This window comes from Peromyscus californicus, unplaced genomic scaffold (genome assembly GCF_007827085.1).
Source record: "Peromyscus californicus insignis strain IS unplaced genomic scaffold, ASM782708v3 Scaffold_3__1_contigs__length_106647218, whole genome shotgun sequence".
Taxonomy (NCBI): domain Eukaryota; kingdom Metazoa; phylum Chordata; class Mammalia; order Rodentia; family Cricetidae; genus Peromyscus; species Peromyscus californicus.
Window position 1 is genome coordinate 88,899,690 of NW_026294551.1, and position 17,457 is coordinate 88,917,146.

A 17,457-nucleotide genomic window follows, 5' to 3' on the forward strand; every position below is an offset into this window, starting at 1 on the left:
AGGTACCAAGAAGGTAGCCGCGCTCTGGACTCCTGAGCCCCTGCCAGGAGAGGCTCATATCCGGGGATTCTGCAGGACGTTTCCTAGCCTACCATAAGTGGACAACACTGAAGGTCACCAGCACCCAGTGGGCTGCAAAGGCCACGGTGCGTAAGTGTTCTGCCCCCCTCCACACTTCCAGCTGGCTGGTAGCATAAGAGGGTCCTGACCAGAGAAGCCTCAATGGGTGGGGTATATTTTGCCCACTAGGGTCGTGGTCCCAGTGTCACAGGACAGTCCAAGAACCTAGCCAAGTGGGCAGCCAGCACAGTCCTAGCTGACCAAGGAAAGACTGGACCGGCCGCTGCATGTCCCACCCCAGGGGAGGCCTGCAGAGGCCGTGAGAGCAGCCCAGGGAACTCTTGGGGTCAGCCCAGCCCTGTGAAGGCGGTGCCAAGGCCCCAGGTGGCAAGAGTGGGCGGGGCGCCTGCCTGGGCTCCCCTGGCTCGGACAGCCCAGCCTCACTCCACACATCCCTCGGCCCTTGTCATCTCTGCTTTTGCTGTCTCCTTCAAAAGTAAGTCCAATGAACAGAACCCTCACACTGGGGGGGAAAAACAGACCCCAGGGCTCCGGGGTTTGACTAGGTGGACGCCCCCCGGTCTAATCCTAACTCCTGGGGACTAGGGCAACTGCCTCCGGGCCTCAGGGGCGGGGCGGCCGACAGATCGAGTCCAGCGGCGCAGGAGCGATCGCTGCGCGGCGGGGGGCGCGTCTGTCCTGCGCCGTGCGCGCCGCCCGCAGTGCCCGTGTGCGCCGCCGTGCGCCTGGCCGGGGGCGTCTCGGGGTGCACCGGCGGCCGGGCTCCGGCGGCGGCAGCAGCGCAGGTAGGGCCAGTGGTGGGCCATGCCCCCAGCCCAGGTGCTCCCATTCGTGGAGGACCCGCAGCTGGTCCTCCGCCCACGTGGCTGTCGGCATGTGTGGCGCGGGAGAACCTGGCAGGGTGGGGCGCTGTAACTTGGGGGTCTCTGGGAAAGGTACTCTGCAGGCGGCCGCGTACACCCGGAGATACTAGCCCATGCAACCTCTCACCCATTCCTTGCGAGCCCTCCCAGGACCCCTTTATGATGGGCAACTCTAGAGGTTGCACCATCACCGGGTCCTAGACGCTCCCCAAGGCCGGCTCAGCTGCAGTATCCCGGGATAGAGGCTCTGCCAGGCACAAGGTGCCAGACCCCTCTCAAGGTCGAGGAAGCTGTGATTGGAGGGAGAACCAGGGACTTGGTCTTCTGGAGCGCACCGAGACAGGGAGGAGCAAAGGGAGGCCCATTTTTGTGCCCAAACTGACAGTTCTCCCCAGTCAGGTCGGTGACGGCTGTCTGTCTGGAAACAGTGGTCTCAGGAGGCTACCCACCTCCCAAGTCCTGGCCTTACCGAATGCCTGTATCCCCAGACCTTCTGCACATACTCCACCCTACATGCAAATTGCAGCCAAATCCTCCCAGCCCCGAGATTAACTTGGCCTCTTTACCCATGCAAAACAGGCACCCAGGAGGGCCAGGCAGCACCCAGCCTCTCAGGGCCCTCATCCCACCCTTACACCCTACTCAGGGTCTGAGTTAGAAGTGGGACCAGAATGAGGATGGAGGTGGGGTCTGCTCTGGATACTCAGGAGTCCATCTTGCTGTCTCCCTGGGCAGGGATGAGGCTGTCCTACAAATCCAGGGCTGGGCCTTGTCAGGCTCATTTGCCCTGCCAAGAACGGAAAGTTTGCTCTACAGCTAATCAGCTCCACTGGGTAGAGGAGGCCCAGGGGCCTCGTTAGTAGGCCCCTGTGGAACTGTCCAGGCCTGGTTCCCCAACATCATCGCTGCAGACCTCAGGGAGGGCCAGTGGGTGGTATCGTCCGATGGGCAGCAGTCCCCAGGAGCAGGTGGAGTCTCCTCTGTCCTGGGGTCGGGGGTAGGGTTGCAGACCAAGCTCTTTTGCTTCTCTTGCCCACCAGCCTCAGGCTGGCTACCTCCGACGCCCCCGACGCCATGGAGGAGTGGGATGTGCCCCAGATGAAGAAGGAGGTGGAGAGCCTCAAGTACCAGCTGGCCTTCAAGAGGGAGATGTCCTCCAAGACGATCCCCGAGTGAGTGCCCTGTGATGTGTGCCCTTTGCCTGTCCTGCCACTGTCCCTTGTATCAGCCAGGGCCTCCCACCCCAGCGGGCAGGTGCCAGGGGAATGACCGACATTCACTGAAACCCCCTGCTCACAGGCTTCTCAAGTGGATCGAGGATGGGATCCCCAAGGACCCCTTCCTGAACCCTGACCTGATGAAGAACAACCCTTGGGTAGAGAAGGCCAAGTGTACCATCCTATGAGCCTGACCCACACTCTGTGTAAGGTGTGACTTTATAAATAGACGTCTCCAGGTGTCTTGGCTTTTGTACATTCCCTGTGGGAGTCAGTGTGATCTGATGTCCTGGGGCAGTGGGGCTACAGCAGGTCCCTGATGTACAGGCTGCGCCGCACAGCATTGGAGACACCTTCGTTGAACCGGAACCACACCTCACTCCTGCCCACTGCCACACCCATGCGCCACTCGTCTGTGTCCTTCTCTGGGGCCTCAGCCTCTGCAGGGACCAAAGGGTTGCACCTCAGCAGACAGATCCCAGTCAATGTCCCCACCCCACCCCACTTCCTTCTGTGACCCACACACACCTCTGCTTGGGACTGCCACTCTCCTGATGACCACACGTCCAAAGAAGTCCCTCTCGGGCTATCAGAGAAGAGGGGCCATCAGACCGGTAGGTGGGCAAGTGGGCACACCCAGGCCTTTCCCATGGGAGAGGAGACGTCAATGCCTCAGAGCAAGGCCCACATCTAGGAGTACTTCTCCTAACCCACTGCCCACTCCCTGGGAGCAACAGGTGGGGTCTTGGGACTTGGAGAAAGCCCTCCCCCACTCACCATTTTGCCCCAGCCCTACCCACCCCCCACCTGCTCCTGCACGACTGCTTTCTTCATGATGTGTTCCAGACGCTGCTCGTGGTTACGTGGGGCAGGTTGCCCCACCCCTTTCTCTCCGCGGTCCGTCCGCAGACACGCAGGCCCTGAGGGACCCTCGTCCACCTGAAGAGAAGAGTGATGAGCGCTGGCTGGTCAGGGCCAAACCACTGATAGAATATGCTAGCTCAGCACCAGGGGGGCAAGCTTACCTGAGGGCCGCCTCCAGCCCAGGCCAAAGCCTCTGCCCGCCGCATCTTCTCCATTTCAATCTCCCGGGCAATAAGCTGCTTAGCCTGGTAGGTGAGGGGCTTGCGTGCAGGCAGCTCAGGGAAGCGGCAGACCTCTTCCACATTCCTGACCGGGTGGGTGAGGCAAGGTATCAGGGTACCGGTCAGCAGTGCCAGGGTCTGCCTCTTACACCAGCCCCACAAACCAAGGTCGAGACCTTGGGTGTGGGAGACCCTGACACTACTACATCCTAACCCAGTGGTGGCCGAAGACTAATTACTTTAACCCTCAGCTCCCCCACCTAGAAGTGGGAAGACATAGAACATGCAGAGTGCTTCAGGGAGGAAGTAAGACCAGGCGGGAACACTGCGGGCCTCACTGGCACTGCAGGATGCCAGGGTCACTGCTGCTGTGCCTCAAGCCACTCTAGGCCTCTGGAGCCCCCAGGAGCAGCAGACACAAAGACATAGAAGACTGTCCACCTTTGGATGGACAGAGGTTATATGAACCCTACACTGAAATCTGGATCTCAGAACTATGTCTGACCTGGGGTGGGGCACAGTGCCAGCCACAGCTGTGCCAAACCTAACCTGCAACCAACAACCCCTTGGACGCCTCACCAAGACCACACTGGCTTTGGCACCCCCGTTGCAAGTCCCCAGGTGGTCCCCCTGCCCCAGGCACAAGGGCACTCACGGCTCCAGCCTGTAGAAGTATTGCCCATCAGGTGTGCGCTCCTGGTGGTAGGTGAGACTGTAGGCAAGCATGGTACCCACAAGGCTGGACAACTGCTGCTTCTCACGGGCACTGTACAGCTGTGTGCTCACCTAGGGTCAAGCGGGCAAAGAAGGGGCAACTGAGCGATGCCAGGAGCCACCTCAGCCACAAACTCCATCCTTTCCTCCAAATCTGACACTCACAGGGCGCAGCTTGGGTGCCAGGACATCCAGGAGCAGGCAGAGGGTATCCAGAACAAGCGCCTGAGGTGTGGCCCTGCTCCGGGTGGCGGGTGCCATACCTGACACCAAGGTCTGGAGGTGGTTCTTCGTCTGGCTCATCCGGGTCTGGGCCTAGGACAGAAAGTTAGCTCAGGCCAGGGCAGTAGAACCCCCCCTGGGCCCAACCCTAAGTACAAATGCAGCCGATGAGGACACACCTCCTGCTGGCTGCTGGGGAAAGTGATGCGTGGCACGTGGCTGGAGGCGAAGAGCACGTGGAAGGCGGCAGGCAGGAAGGGCAGGTAGCGCAGCAGCTGGAAGCTCTGGCCATGGTGGGCAGCCTGCTCCAGCAGGTCATCAAAGGCCAGCCAGTCAAGGGCACAGCACACGGTCCCTAGGCTGGAGTCCCGAAGCCGGAGGCGTAGGAAGTTGTCAAACAGGCCCTAAGGGTAGCGAGCAGGCCATGAACCCCCTGCAGGAGCGGGTAAGGCCCGGAGCCTCTGACCCCCTCATCTTCCCACAGCGTGAGTATCAGCCTCAGGATCCTTTCTCTAGCTCCTGCTCTGTCAAGTCCAAGGTGTAGGGATCAGCTGCCTATCCAGGGAAGGATCTACTTGTCTAAGAAAGACCCTGAGACAAGGGGGAGGGGATGGCCCACCCACCTGCCTCTAGAGGCTCACACGGTCCAGTCCCCAGCCCCTCCCTGAAGTGGCAGAAAGCTATGTCCTCGGAAGCCAGGGCACAGCAGCCCCCTGCTTGGCCCGTGGGAGTCCAGTTCCCACTGGCCACACCACATAGCCCCTCCAAACCGCAGATTTCCAGATTGTCCGCGGATTCCCAACTGCTAATCCAAAGCTGCTTAGAGTTGAAAGCAGCTTAAGCCAGGCCTCTGGGGAGTGATGGAGGCTATGTCATCTGCTCAAGTCCAAACCTCTCACTACCTGCTTTCCACACCACGTGCAGCCTCCATCTAGAATTTAGTGTCTCTAAGCCCCAGACCCCAACATGTACCTCACAGGGATCCCTAAATGGTTCCCAGCCACCAGACCAAAATTTACCCTGAGATGCCTAAGCTCTCTGCCTCCTGTAACCTCCAAATTTATCCCTGCAGTTACCCTCCTGGGTCTGAGGGTCCTTCTTGCGGCCCCTGTCCTTAATCCTCCCATCCCCTTGGATGCCTGACACCTATCCACCCACACCCCTCACTCTGGAACAGACCCAGGGCATCTTCTGTTAGTACCAGACTCATAAGAGCTGGGGTGAGCACGGTACCTGGACAACCTTCTCATGCTCGCCTGCAGAGGTAGTCACACGGAGGATATGGTAGAAGCGCTGGGAGGCCAGGGTCAGGGAGCCCTTGTCCCCGTCACTGAGCAGGAGAGCCTGAGTTGGTAGGATCAGGTCCTGGCCCACGAGTCGCCTGCAAGCAGAGGGTGCTGAGGCTGGGGCTGAGCCCAGCTGAAGGCAAAGATGCCACCAGCCATCCTAGCCACACCCTCTATGTTCAGAGGGAAGCCTTGGCTGGCCTGTCTTACATCACTCTGAAGGAACAAGAATCTCTACGCAGAGCCAACTCTGCTCTGACTGACTAAAGGAAGGTCAGGGAAGGTCACCCTCTGGGGCCACAGATTTAGGAGGCTCTAGGCAACTCCCCTTGGGAAATTAACTGGGCCCCCAACCCAAGTCAGGTCCCTACCCACAGGACACAACTGAGACCAAACGGCTACCCTGGAGCCCTGGCACTATCAGGTTGTGTCTTGGCTCTAGGCACCAGGAGCATCCAGAACAAGGCTGACCCACTCATACCTCCTGGACTACCTACCTTTGAGCCCTGGGCAACTGGAAGACCTCTTGCCACACGGAGAATAGCCCCTTGCGCTGGTCCTTCAGGCCAACGTGGGTGGTCTGCACGTCCCTCACGCTCAGCTCCCGCCGGCCCCTCCCATACAGAAACTGGACAAAGGGCTGGAGTGAGCAGCAGCCATCTCACCCCACCCTGCCTCAGCCGAGCCGTGCACCCACCTGGAGGGTATTGATACAGGCACGGATATCGTTTTCAGTCTTCTCACAGAGGGCAGCTAGTGCACCCGGGTCAGATCGCATGCCATGTTGCAGGGAGATCTAGGGGCGGGGCAAGCACCAGAGTGTCTACCACCGTCGCCGAGAGGACCCACGCCCAGTCTAGCACATCCTCGGAGCCAACCCTGTGGCCACAACCCGGTTCCCTGGACACAGGCCAACAGTCCTGTGCTGGGGCGGCCAGAGAGTGCAGTTCCGTTCCTGCAACAGGCCTGTACTACACCCTGACAGTCAACGCCACAGCCAGTGTGAGAGCACCAGGGAGCTCACGGGGAAGGAAGGTGGGAAGGGAGGTCAGGAGAGAGGCTGCATCTCCCACTGGAAGCTGGCTCCCTCCCTGCCCTGCTGACCTCCTGGAGCCGCTGCACCAGCCTGGAGGGCAGAGTTGGCGGAACGTGGAGCAGGAAAGCCTGCTGCTTCAGCTGCCTCAAGGAAGGTGTAAACCTGTAGGACAGGACCTGCCGTCGCCACACCAGGGACAGGCACAGGGGTCAAGCCAGGAGACCCTCTGCCCAGGAAGGCCCAGTCCCACCACTGCACTCACTGGTCATTGCAGATGCAGATGATGGGCCTTGTTAGGAGGCCCCCCTCGGCCCTGCGTCGCCGACCCCCTGCAGGTACAGCTGTGCCCCCTTGCTCTGCCTCCTGTGGACCCTTGCGATTCAAGATACTCAAGAGAACATTGATGGCGGCCTTCAGGGAGACACAGAAGAGGTCAGTGAGCCAAAGCCCCGGTGCACCCAACCTGCCTTCCTACCCACCCCAGCAGCAGGGAGGCCTACCGTGGGAGCCCCGTCGATTTCATCAATAATCAGGCAGTTGGGCCTCCCACCTGCACCCAGCACCGACTCCATTTGCGTAGCCGCTTCAATGCGTGTACGGAAGGCCTCAGGACTACGGTCATCACTGGAATAGCAAGGCCAAGACGAGTGATGGGTAGCAGCCAGCATCCCAGCAGGACGCTATGAGGCTCCCACTGGATTTAGCTACCACCAAGCTCAGTAAGCAATGAAGGACATGTCCCACATCCAAGACCCTAGCCCCACCCACCAGCCAGGGTTTTAGAGCTGCACCTAGGCTCAGTCTCACAGAAGCCCCAGACATGGGTCTTCTCCTCCACTCACCTTGCATTCATCTCAACCACGCAATACCCTGCATGCCGGGCAACCACATGTGCCAGTGTGGTCTTGCCTAGTCCCGGAGGGCCACAGAGCAGTGCCACCTATAGTCAAAGTAGAGGATAGGCTGCTGATCCCTTAGCCTCCAGGGAGCCCCTGGCCAGTAGCCAAGGACTAGAAACAAGGTTGATCACTGCTCCCCACACCAGCCATCAAATGAGAACACCCAGGACACTCAGAGTAAGAGAAAACCCCGAGGAAGCAAGTTACGTTGGCACTTGACAGGAACCCCAAGACCCACCCTGTGGGCCCATTCCCCTTCCCCACCGTCCATCATCTTGTTGGTGAGGGAGGCATGGAGCCTTCAAGGAGTGCTGGCTTTATCTAAACCCCTAGGAGAATGGATGCAACTTCAAGTTCACAACATTGGCACCGATGCCAACCCCGATGTGATCATACCCACAGACTCTAGAAAAGTTAGAGATGCCCCATGGACCCCCAAAGACGACTGCAATAGCACCCGCTACCCGAGGGCAAAGCCCCAAGCTCAGCAGTGTTCACACAGGCCCAGGTGGGGTTTACCTTCTGCCGGGGCCTCCGGCTTGGGTCCAGCTCAGCTTCCAGCATCTCCTCCAGCACCTGCTCATGGCTTTTCCACTTGCCAGGGGCCGCGGCCTCCTTCCCCACCCGGGACGGCTCTACACTGGGCCTGGCCTTCCGGGCAGGCCTCTCGTGGCCGAACACCACGAGGTCCCACAGCTTCAGCCACTTGAGGAGGCAGCGGTTAGTGAACTGTTAAGAAGAAAAGTCTAAGGGAAGGGCCCCTGCCAAACCCACATTCTCAACACCGACAGGGACGCCGGGGCTCAGGAGGAAGGCCCAGGCTCACTAAAGGCCCCATCTCGTAGCCCTGGCCCAACCTCTGGAACCCCATGCTCACCCCAGGACAACCTAGCACCACTTGCTGAGGGTGAGCAAAAGGACAGGTTAGGACAGTGATTCTCAATCTGTGGGCCATGACCCCTTTGGGGGGTCGAATGACCCTTTCATAGGAGTTGCCCAAGACCATTGGAAAACACAGGTGTTTACATTACAAGTCATAGCAGTAGCAAAATTATAGTTATGAAGTAGCAACAAAAATAATTTTATGGTTGGAGGTCACCACAACATGAGGAACTGTATTAAAGGGTCACAGCATTAGGAAGGTTGAGAACCATGGGGCTAGGACGTCTAGACCCCTAATAAAGGCCACAGCAGGTCACAGTCAACTAGTTTTGTGCCGATTCAGTTTCCCCACTTACCACTCAAGAGTCCCCACATCATCCTTAGCACCCAGTGGCCCAGCAGCACAAATATCAACTGGCCCTGGCCCTTTCCTCATGCTGAGAAGGCCAGCTAGTCACACCTAAGTGAGAGTAAGAACTCACGTCATCGCTGAGCAGTTCTGTGTAGTGCTGGGGTGCAAACTCATCCACCCAGAGGCAGTGCTGAGCAGTGTCCTGGCCAGGGGCTGGCTCCTCCTCAGGGGTCCCCTCAAGTAGAGCCTCCTCCCTTTCAGACCTGAGGCTGCAGAGAACCAAGTCCCGATTCACTACACAGGGGCCACAGTGACCATGTCCACCATACATGCCAGGAGGTCAGTCCAAGAACCAACAGGAGTTCCTGGGGTGGGAAGGACGCAAGTCACCTGTGTAGCGTGTCTGAGAGCTGCTGGGCCTCCTCAAGCAGCTGCTGCCGTCGCTACACAAACAGGATAGGCGGGGGTCAGGACAAGTCCAGCCAGCACCCGGACTCAACACACATCTCCGCACACTCCACTAAACTTACCTTGTTGTCAACCTGCTCCTTCAGGGAAGCGAAGGGGACACCCAGCAGGTCCAGCTGGCCACGGCCTCGCCACTGGACATCCGGAAGAGGGTTCTGGGTGAGACAGATTTTGTCAGCCCTGTAACCCTCCCCCCACCCCCAGGTCATGGGAGCACCCACAATGCCCTTCCCCAAAAAGGCTGACAGAGAGAAAGAGACAAAACCATGCCTAATCAGAGAGGCGATGCCTCACTCAGAAGGGCCAGGTCCAAGGGAGGTCAGCTGCGGGGTGGGGGGAGAAGAACAGAAAGCTAACAGCTGGGGTACAGGGTGGCACTCTAAGGCCACATACCCCCAAAGTAACACTGCTGTTCCCAACACTGGACTACACAGGAGTGCCTATTTCTAGCAATTCAGACAGATGAAACTGGCACTGGAACCTGCCGAAAGCCCATCGGCAACATAAAGGAACCAGTGCTATGGCTAGCCCCATGCTGTGGTCACACACCTGCACCCCAGTGCCTGTGAGGTCAGCCCGAAGCACCAAAAAAGCCCGCTCTCCACCTGTGGACGTCACATTGATGTAATCCTCTAAGACAGGGGGACGTCTCAGGACAGGGTTGCGGGGACTTGGCAAAGCCTGCATTGTGCCCTTGTCAGCACCAGCATCTGAGGGCCTAGGAGGGAGAGGCATCTCCAGTCACCCTCAATGGGGTACTTGGACCCAGACCCACCTCCCATAGGCTTCCATTCCCAGAGCAGGTGGAAGGGACAAGCAGCTTTCCCAGGTAGAAATTACATGCCCTCAAGCAACACACCCAGCATTCCACATCTCAGGGAAGACCTCAGGACTCGGTGGGGGGGTGATGTCCCCTGGAGGGGAATCAGGGTACAGGAGCTCCTCCATATTTGGCTCAAAGTTCAGCCTCTTCACCACCTCCAGCCTGGGCCGTTTGCTCATGGGGCCTGCAGAGAGAGAGAAGCAGGAAGAGGAGGCAGAGAAGAGAAAGTTGGCCCTCAGCATCCCCCGACTCCGAGTGCCCCGTACCCAATTGGACATACTGGAGGACTCAGGCTGGTCCCTACGAACATTCTTTCTGATATTGCGGCAGTCATTTCCTGGAGACCTTACAGGGCAGGGACGCGGGGCAGTGTCCCCACCAGCGATGGCCTCTTCAAACGTCAGTGGGGGGCGGCTCGCTGGAGTCTGGAGGTTCTCAGAGGGCGCCTGGTCCTGTGTCCCTGCTGAGACAGAGGTTCACAGCAGCCGCACACTGCCAAGCAAGAAGCGAACACCCAGCCACTGTCTATCTCATCCACGCAGCTCAGGACTGAAGCAGGATGCAGCCACGACCTGGCCGCGACCCAGGACCCGCACCCACCTTCCAGCTCCGCCAGCACTTCGAGCTCGGCCGCGAACTGGTTGTGGAAGTCATCCTCCACACCGTACAGATGCTCCTCGTAGTCTTCCATGGGCTCCAGTGCGGCCAGACCACAGCTCCCACAGTTAGCTCACCCTCAGAACTTCCCGCGCCACTGCCACTGCGCGCCACTCCCCGCAAGCCTCCAGTACCGCCAATCAACAGCCGGCGTCCCCAGAGGCGCCCACCATTGGCCAACGGGGCAGGGAGGGTCTTCGCCCGTAAAGGGCGGGAGGCGAGGAATAATAAGTTCAGTGGTTGAACCGGAGGACCAGGAATGCTTGTTATTGGCCTGCACAGCCATCCGTCCATGAGGGAGACGGGGGAAATAGGTGGAGCTAAGTAGGTGCGTGCGCAGACCGTCCGGGAGGGGCCTCACCATCTTTCAGTGGGCGGAGCTCCGGGTCAAGAATGCCATTGGCCAGTATGGCCATCCATCAGCAAGTGGAGTGGGCAGGGTGAAGGCGGGGCTGCGCGCCAGCCAGGCCAAGACCTGGTCCCTATTATAGGAAAACCAGGTTGGATGCAAGGGTGAAAAGTGACATCCTGACCCCTTGGTCCTTTTGCAGGTAAGTCCTAAAGGGTCCGCCTGTGGTCACAGGCCGGTGGGAGGCAAGTTAAGGAGCGCTTGCAGTCCTGGGTGGTCCAGGGCCAATCAGGGCGCAGCAGCCCCAATCCTCTTCCTTGTCTACTCAGGGAAAGTCCGTAACCGAGTGTGTAGGGGTGAGCTGGACAACCAGGCTGTTAATTCTAGATCTGGGTCAGGGAGAGCTCCCTCACCCTAAGTACAGGGCAAGTCAGAATCTCCTGACCTTGGCCAGACTCCCATTCTGGAGCTGACACCCCTGGCTTGGCCCCTTGTGGAAGGCATAAAGGGTTCCAGCAGGTGCTGGCGCCCAGTAAGTGTGCACAGTGCTTGAGGGGCAGGTCAGGCACCCTCCCACCCCAGGTTCACTCCCACCTGCGTGCAGCCCCGCCATGGAGCCTGGCAGCATGGAAAATCTGTCCATCGTGTACCAGAGCAGCGACTTCCTGGTGGTGAACAAGCATTGGGATCTTCGCATTGATAGCAAGACCTGGCGGGAGACCCTGACCCTACAGAAGCAGCTTTGTCACCGCTTCCCAGAGCTGGCTGACCCTGACACCTGCTATGGGTTCAGGTACACAGCCAACACAGAGAGCCCCACTGCACCGTCCTTCCAAAGGTTTCTGGGACGCTGGACTCTGCCACAAAAGTGCAAGCCAGAACACAGCAGGGTCCAGCCACTGCTGCCCCTCTGCTCCTTCCCAGGTTCTGCCACCAGTTGGACTTCTCCACAAGTGGGGCGCTGTGCGTGGCCCTGAATAAAGCAGCTGCGGGCAGCGCTTATAAATGCTTCAAGGACCGGCGAGTCACCAAAGCCTACCTGGCGCTAGTAAGTCCTGGCCAGTTCCTAAGATACAGTATGGAGACTCAAGGCTCCTACTCCAGCAGGTCCCTCTAACCCAAGCTCCATGTCAGGCCTATGTGGCCACGTAGAGCTCAGCCACATCCTTCTCTCTAGAGGTAGCAGCGTGGCCCTATATGCTATATCTAATGTCCTTGCTTGGCAGGTCCGGGGCCATATCCAGGAAAGCCAGGTGACAATCAACTATGCCATTGGCAGGAACACTACAGAGGGGCGGACCCACACCATGTGCATCGAGGGCACACACGGTATAGTGGTTGGGATGGGGGCCGTGGGCGTGTCTCCAGCCTGAAGCCTGCATGGATGGGAACAGCCAGACAAGTGTGGATTGGAGTTGGCTCAAGCTCTAGGGCTGGCCCAGCTGACCCTCACATTTGCATCCAGGTTGTGAGAACCCTAAGCCAAGTCTCACAGAGCTGTTGGTCCTGGAACATGGGCTGTATGCTGGTGACCCTGTGTCCAAAGTGCTGCTGAAGCCACTCACGGGTATGTCCAGGGCAGGGAGGGCAGGAGTCTGGTCATACAAGAAAGGACCTTGAGGTATAGGCATAGTGGCCTGCCTGGGTCTATACCAGGTGTGTGGGCAGAGCCAATAGCAAGATCTTTTGTAGCGCCCACGCTACCACCCGTTCACCATGTCCAAACGAGGGGCTGCGGATTAAAAACAGAGACAAGACAGCGGGTCATTCGTCTCAGTAGAATGCTGATGCCGTTTATTGAAGGAGGGAAGAGGCCTTAAATACAGGCTTACGGCACAGTGGGAGAACCCCGGAGGGCAGAAGTTCGCTACAGATGTTTTACATACTTGCATCCTAGCTGTTTACACCAAATGCAGGATACACAAACAGGGAAGCTCCGGTAAACTGTTCAGGAGGAAGGAAACCGACAGGGAATCAGCATAGAGAGGACATCTGATCAAGGTCAGCAAGCAAGGCAACAGCTACCCAAGGAACAGTGGTCAGGGCCCAGCAATCTTTGCTGGCTCCTGCATGTACCCTGAAGGTTTAACTGAGCTCGCTAGCTAGACCAAGTGTCCCGATGGCTGTGTTCTCACCAGTGGCCACCCCAGTCCAATCTCAAGTCCTGAGTCCCAACATCTGATTTATAGGAAGGGATATGATGCATCCCGTACCAAGGGCCTGCCCCCACCCTGCCCCACCCTTCATGGTGGCACAGATCTGTAGAGTGGTTACTCATCAGAGTGTTTCTTTCCTTTTTTCTTTTTTTTTGTTTTGTTTTGTTTTTCGAGACAAGATTTCTCTGTGTAGTCCTGGCTGTCCTGGAACTCGCTTTATAGACCAGGCTGGCCTTGAACTCACAAAGATCCACCTGCTTCTGCTTCCCGAGTGCTGGGACTAAAGGCGTGCGCTGCCGCCGCCACCATCCGGCAGGAGGTTCTCGCTATAAAAAAGAAGATGGGGTAAACAAGGCGTGGTGGCATAAACGTAATTCTAGCACGCTGGAGGTCGAGGCAGGGGAGACCAGAAGTTCATGCCCATCCTTGGCTACATAAAGAGGTCAAGGCCACTGGGCTATATGAGATTTTTGTCTCAAGAAAAAAAGAAAAGGGGCCGGCGAGATGGCTCAGCTGACGAAGGTGCTTGCCGCCAAGCCTGACAGTCCGAGTTTGCCCCCCCGACCCACACGGCGCAAGGAGAGAAGAGGGTCTTAGGAGTTGTCTTCTGACTCCGTTTGTACGCTGTAGCATCATGCGAGCACACGCAGGAACACAGGCACACAAAGTCAAAATGTCCTTAAAAACATTTTTTAAGGGGAGAAAAAAAAGAGAGTTGGGGGGTACAGTGCAGCTGTAGAATATTTGCCCAGCATGAACAAGGCCCTGGATTCAAACCCTAGCACTGTAAAAAAAAAAAAAAAAAAAAAAAAATGCAAGGGGCTGCCATGATGCTCCAAAGACACCCCCAGGGAACTTGCTGGGTACTGTAAGAACGAGGTAGGGCTGGAACAAAGAATGGTTTATCCCAGCCTGACCTCCCATCCCTCCCCTGACCCCACAGGCCGGACGCACCAGCTTCGAGTACACTGCAGTGCCCTTGGCCACCCTATCGTGGGTGACCTGACTTACGGACAGGCTGAGGACCAGGAGGACCAACCTTTCCGCATGATGCTGCACGCCTTCTACCTGCGCATCCCCACACAGGCTGAGTGCGTGGAGGCCTGTACACCCGACCCCTTCCTGCCTGCCCTTGACGCCTGCTGGAGTCCCCGTACCTGCGTTCAACCCCTTGAACAGCTCATCCAGGCCCTGCAGACTGACCCTGACCCCAACCCTATGGATGGAGGGCAGAGGCCCTGCAGCCCCTCCCCCCCGCCGCCCAGGCCAGGACGGCCCCCTCCTGAGACTGAGGCACAGCGAGCATCGTGCCTGCAGTGGTTGTCAGAGTGGACACTGGAGCCAGACAACTGAGGGCCGCTGGGCTTTGGGGATTGAGAGCTGCTCCACTCAGCAGCTAGGCAGCCACGATTGCTCGAGGACGGGGCACTCGGGCTGTGGGACAGATGTCCAGTAGGCAAGTCTTCCATCATTCTTCCAGGGAAAGCTAGGGCTTTTCCTCTTGGAACAGCTTCCTGCCTCCTAAGCTTCACCCCAGGCTTGCCCAAGCCCTTAGCCAGGAGGGGCGGAGCCAGGATCCTCCTGGGCCCCACGGTGCCTGAGAAGGGCCATCCTGGCATGAACCTAGCCGGACTCAATCACCTGCAGCGCCCAACCTGCCTCTTGCTCCCTGCCACTGTCATGTGCCTTTGCCTTTGCTGAACTCTACCAGGGCCTCATCTCCTCTCCTGCATCCAGTGTTTGGCCCCAGTGCATGGGAATGTGTTGGGGCATCTACAAAGGCACCCTCTATGCATGCCCATCTCTCCAAGACTAGGGTGGATGCTGCTTCTGCTCTATGGGCTCCTGGCTGGAGCTTCTGCTGCGTCACCACCTGCCTGGCTTCCACATAGCCATAGACTGTCATGTCAGCCTTTGGGTCCTTTCCTGGGAGCCTTCTGGGCCTCACCTATCCACCACACCATGGCCACAGCACCCTAGCTGCAGCTAGGGTCTAGGATTAAGAATAAATGTTCAGTGACCAATCTTGAGAGTGACCACAAGTATGTCTGATGTGGGGTACCCTTGACCCTTCCTTGCTGAATCTGGCAGATCTCGATCCCATGGCTGCTTAGCAGGACCCACTGTAGACCTTAAGGTCATGGCTGCTGCCCTTTCTCACCCAATAGGCAATGAGAAACCAGTAGTAAGGGCTTTGGGGGTTCTTAGTAGGGACCAGAAGTTGGGTCATATACCCAGTCCCCAGAAGGCCACTCCCAGTTAGAAGCATTGCTATGTATAGCAGCTTTCAACCAGGGTCCCTAGAAGAGCCTCTCTTCATGTTGGCCTACAACCTAGGTGCCCAGAGTCCCAGTGCTCACTGGAGAAACATCACAAAGCCAACATTCCCTCTGAGGTCACGTGACTCCTGCTCAGTCCCTCCCCACTACAATATGTCTCCTGGACTGTCTGTGCCTCTGGGTTGGACTACAGCTGCCATGATGGGCCAGACCAGAAGCTACTGCCCACTAGATCTTGGTAAAGACTACATGGAAGTCAGAACCATGAGGCCCTGAGCTTCTGCTTCCTGTGCCTCAGTTTCCCAATCTGCAAAAGGGGAGCTTGGAGTAGATTGGGGGGAGGCTGTGCCCACGCCCATTGAGCCCTCAATGGCCACTCACATGCTTCTTTGTCTTTCCATGGAGAGATACAGGTCTTTTCCTGTTTCCTTAGCCTCAGGATGTTCCTCACTCAGCACAGACCTAGTCATAGTGGTGATCTGGAGGGATGTCTCTGCAGACCCAGGCACTGGGAGCTCACTTCTCTGGCAGCAAACTCCGAAGCCAGTTCAACAGCTGTCATGCCTGTCATCACCACACAGAGGCACTGCTGAGTCCTGTCACCAGTGTGTCTGCACCTGGGCCCTAAGGCATGCGCTCAGCAGCTTGTGACCTATAGGGAGCAGGGCTGGGCTAACCTCCTACCTTTGTGGTCCTCAGGGGTCCTTCCCTGCCAGACCTCAGGCGGGGATATATCAAGACTTCCCAAAAGGCTTCCCTCAGGAAGTTCAGCACTCACAGGCACACACCAGACCTTGGCACAGTGCCTGAATAAGGGGGCTGTCTTCGTCCAGGAAAGCCATTGTCTCTCAGAGTCCAGGCCAGCAGCTTCTGTAAGCCACCAAAGGCAGATTTTCCCATTTTGAAGAGGAAATAAGGCTGGGGATGCAGCTCAGCTTAGCATGCGTAGAACCACTGGGTTCCAACACTAGCAGTACATTCAAGCAAGCAAACACCCCAAAAAACCTTCATGTGGTGGTGCATGCTGCACACCCGTAATCCCAGCACTCAGAAGTTAGAAGCAAGAAGATCCCAAGTTCAAGGACATCCTCGGCTACATAACGAGTTGGAGGCCAGCCTGGTACAAGAGACCTGTTTTAAAAGCCATTCTGGGGGAGGAGCTGGAGAGTGAACTCAGTGGGTAGCGTGTTGCACAGGTGTGAAGACCTGAGCTTTGATCCCCAGAGCCCACATAAAGCCAGACATGGTGGCTCACAGTCCCAAGTTTCTACAGTGACATGGGAGGTGGGGACAGGAAACTCCTCAGAAGCTTATGGGCCAGCTTGCCATGTACACAACAGTGGAATGTACAGGACTATCTCAAACAAGGTGGAAGAGGCAAGGCAAGGACTAACCCTGACAAGGTTGTCTTCTGATCTCCACGCACACCTGTACTCACATACATACATACATACACACACACACACACACACACACACCACACACACACACACACACAGAGACAGAGAGACAGAGAGACAGAGAGACAGAGACAGAGAGAAAGAGAAAGATTATAAAGAGAAAGCAGCAAATCCCCCAGGGCAGGTGTGGCCCTGCTGGAGCATGAAGAAAAGCCATGACTGATACCATGGCCAGCACCCTCCAGGGCACAGGAGCTGCAGATGGGTCACCACCAGGGGCGATGCTCCTCTGCAACCTCCATGACCCAGCCTACCTCCCAAAGGACAAACCAGTGGGATCAAAAGAATGCACCCTGGTATCACAGGCTCTGCCAGACTTCAGCTGAGTGCCAAGTGCCGCATGGTATAGTTAACACCAGTACACCAACCATGGGTTGACATCAGAGGAGGACCCCCATGGCCATTGTGCAGGGTAGGTGATGGCTCTGAACTATCACAAATGGCCTGGCCCAGGGTGGAAAGTTGAAGCCCTGGAGCAAGGAGATGGGAAGGTGGACAGACAGGCAGACAGGACAAGTTGGAGGAAAGGCTGAGCAGAAGCCACTGGCAAGGCCCTGCTCCAGAAAACACTGCACAGCTGTATCTGCCTAGAAAATCCCAACCGACCCTCATGGTCTCCCAGGACTCC

General features: G+C 57.5%; 3 protein-coding genes across 7 annotated transcripts; 2 read left to right on the top strand and 1 right to left on the bottom strand.

The window, feature by feature from the left end:
• The first annotated feature begins 435 nt into the window (after positions 1 to 435).
• Gng13 (G protein subunit gamma 13) lies at positions 436 to 2,403 on the top strand. Of its 2 annotated transcripts, none has more exons than XM_052758764.1 (3): positions 436 to 556; positions 1,985 to 2,116; positions 2,244 to 2,403. In XM_052758764.1, the coding sequence occupies exons 2-3, from the start codon at positions 2,019 to 2,021 to the stop codon at positions 2,347 to 2,349; spliced, it is 204 nt and encodes a 67-aa protein (XP_052614724.1). In that variant the 5' UTR covers positions 436 to 556; positions 1,985 to 2,018; the 3' UTR covers positions 2,350 to 2,403. The 2 variants fall into 2 exon arrangements, with proteins under 2 accessions (XP_052614724.1, XP_052614723.1); XM_052758763.1 differs by lacking the exon at positions 436 to 556 and adding an exon at positions 742 to 866.
• Positions 2,363 to 10,924, bottom strand: Chtf18 (chromosome transmission fidelity factor 18). Of its 2 annotated transcripts, none has more exons than XM_052758759.1 (22): positions 10,529 to 10,924; positions 10,209 to 10,388; positions 9,965 to 10,112; positions 9,655 to 9,823; positions 9,168 to 9,260; positions 9,028 to 9,080; positions 8,768 to 8,906; positions 7,923 to 8,132; positions 7,347 to 7,444; positions 7,005 to 7,128; positions 6,767 to 6,915; positions 6,573 to 6,666; positions 6,166 to 6,264; positions 5,966 to 6,096; positions 5,416 to 5,563; positions 4,362 to 4,586; positions 4,126 to 4,275; positions 3,902 to 4,032; positions 3,187 to 3,331; positions 2,969 to 3,100; positions 2,690 to 2,747; positions 2,363 to 2,601 (listed from the first exon to the last, which is right to left on the bottom strand). In XM_052758759.1, exons 1-22 carry the CDS (start codon positions 10,617 to 10,619, stop codon positions 2,465 to 2,467), a joined length of 2,904 nt encoding a protein of 967 aa, XP_052614719.1. In that variant the 5' UTR covers positions 10,620 to 10,924; the 3' UTR covers positions 2,363 to 2,464. The 2 variants fall into 2 exon arrangements, with proteins under 2 accessions (XP_052614719.1, XP_052614717.1); XM_052758757.1 differs by having other exon boundaries at positions 10,209 to 10,391.
• Positions 10,925 to 11,011: 87 nt separating this feature from the next.
• Positions 11,012 to 15,120, top strand: Rpusd1 (RNA pseudouridine synthase domain containing 1). 3 transcript variants are annotated; one of them, XM_052758760.1, is made up of 6 exons: positions 11,015 to 11,136; positions 11,539 to 11,727; positions 11,859 to 11,982; positions 12,161 to 12,263; positions 12,400 to 12,501; positions 14,034 to 15,120. In XM_052758760.1, the coding sequence occupies exons 2-6, from the start codon at positions 11,546 to 11,548 to the stop codon at positions 14,441 to 14,443; spliced, it is 921 nt and encodes a 306-aa protein (XP_052614720.1). In that variant the 5' UTR covers positions 11,015 to 11,136; positions 11,539 to 11,545; the 3' UTR covers positions 14,444 to 15,120. The 3 variants fall into 3 exon arrangements, with proteins under 3 accessions (XP_052614722.1, XP_052614720.1, XP_052614721.1); XM_052758761.1 differs by having other exon boundaries at positions 11,024 to 11,136; positions 11,517 to 11,727; XM_052758762.1 differs by lacking the exon at positions 12,400 to 12,501 and having other exon boundaries at positions 11,012 to 11,136.
• Positions 15,121 to 17,457: the final 2,337 nt, after the last annotated feature.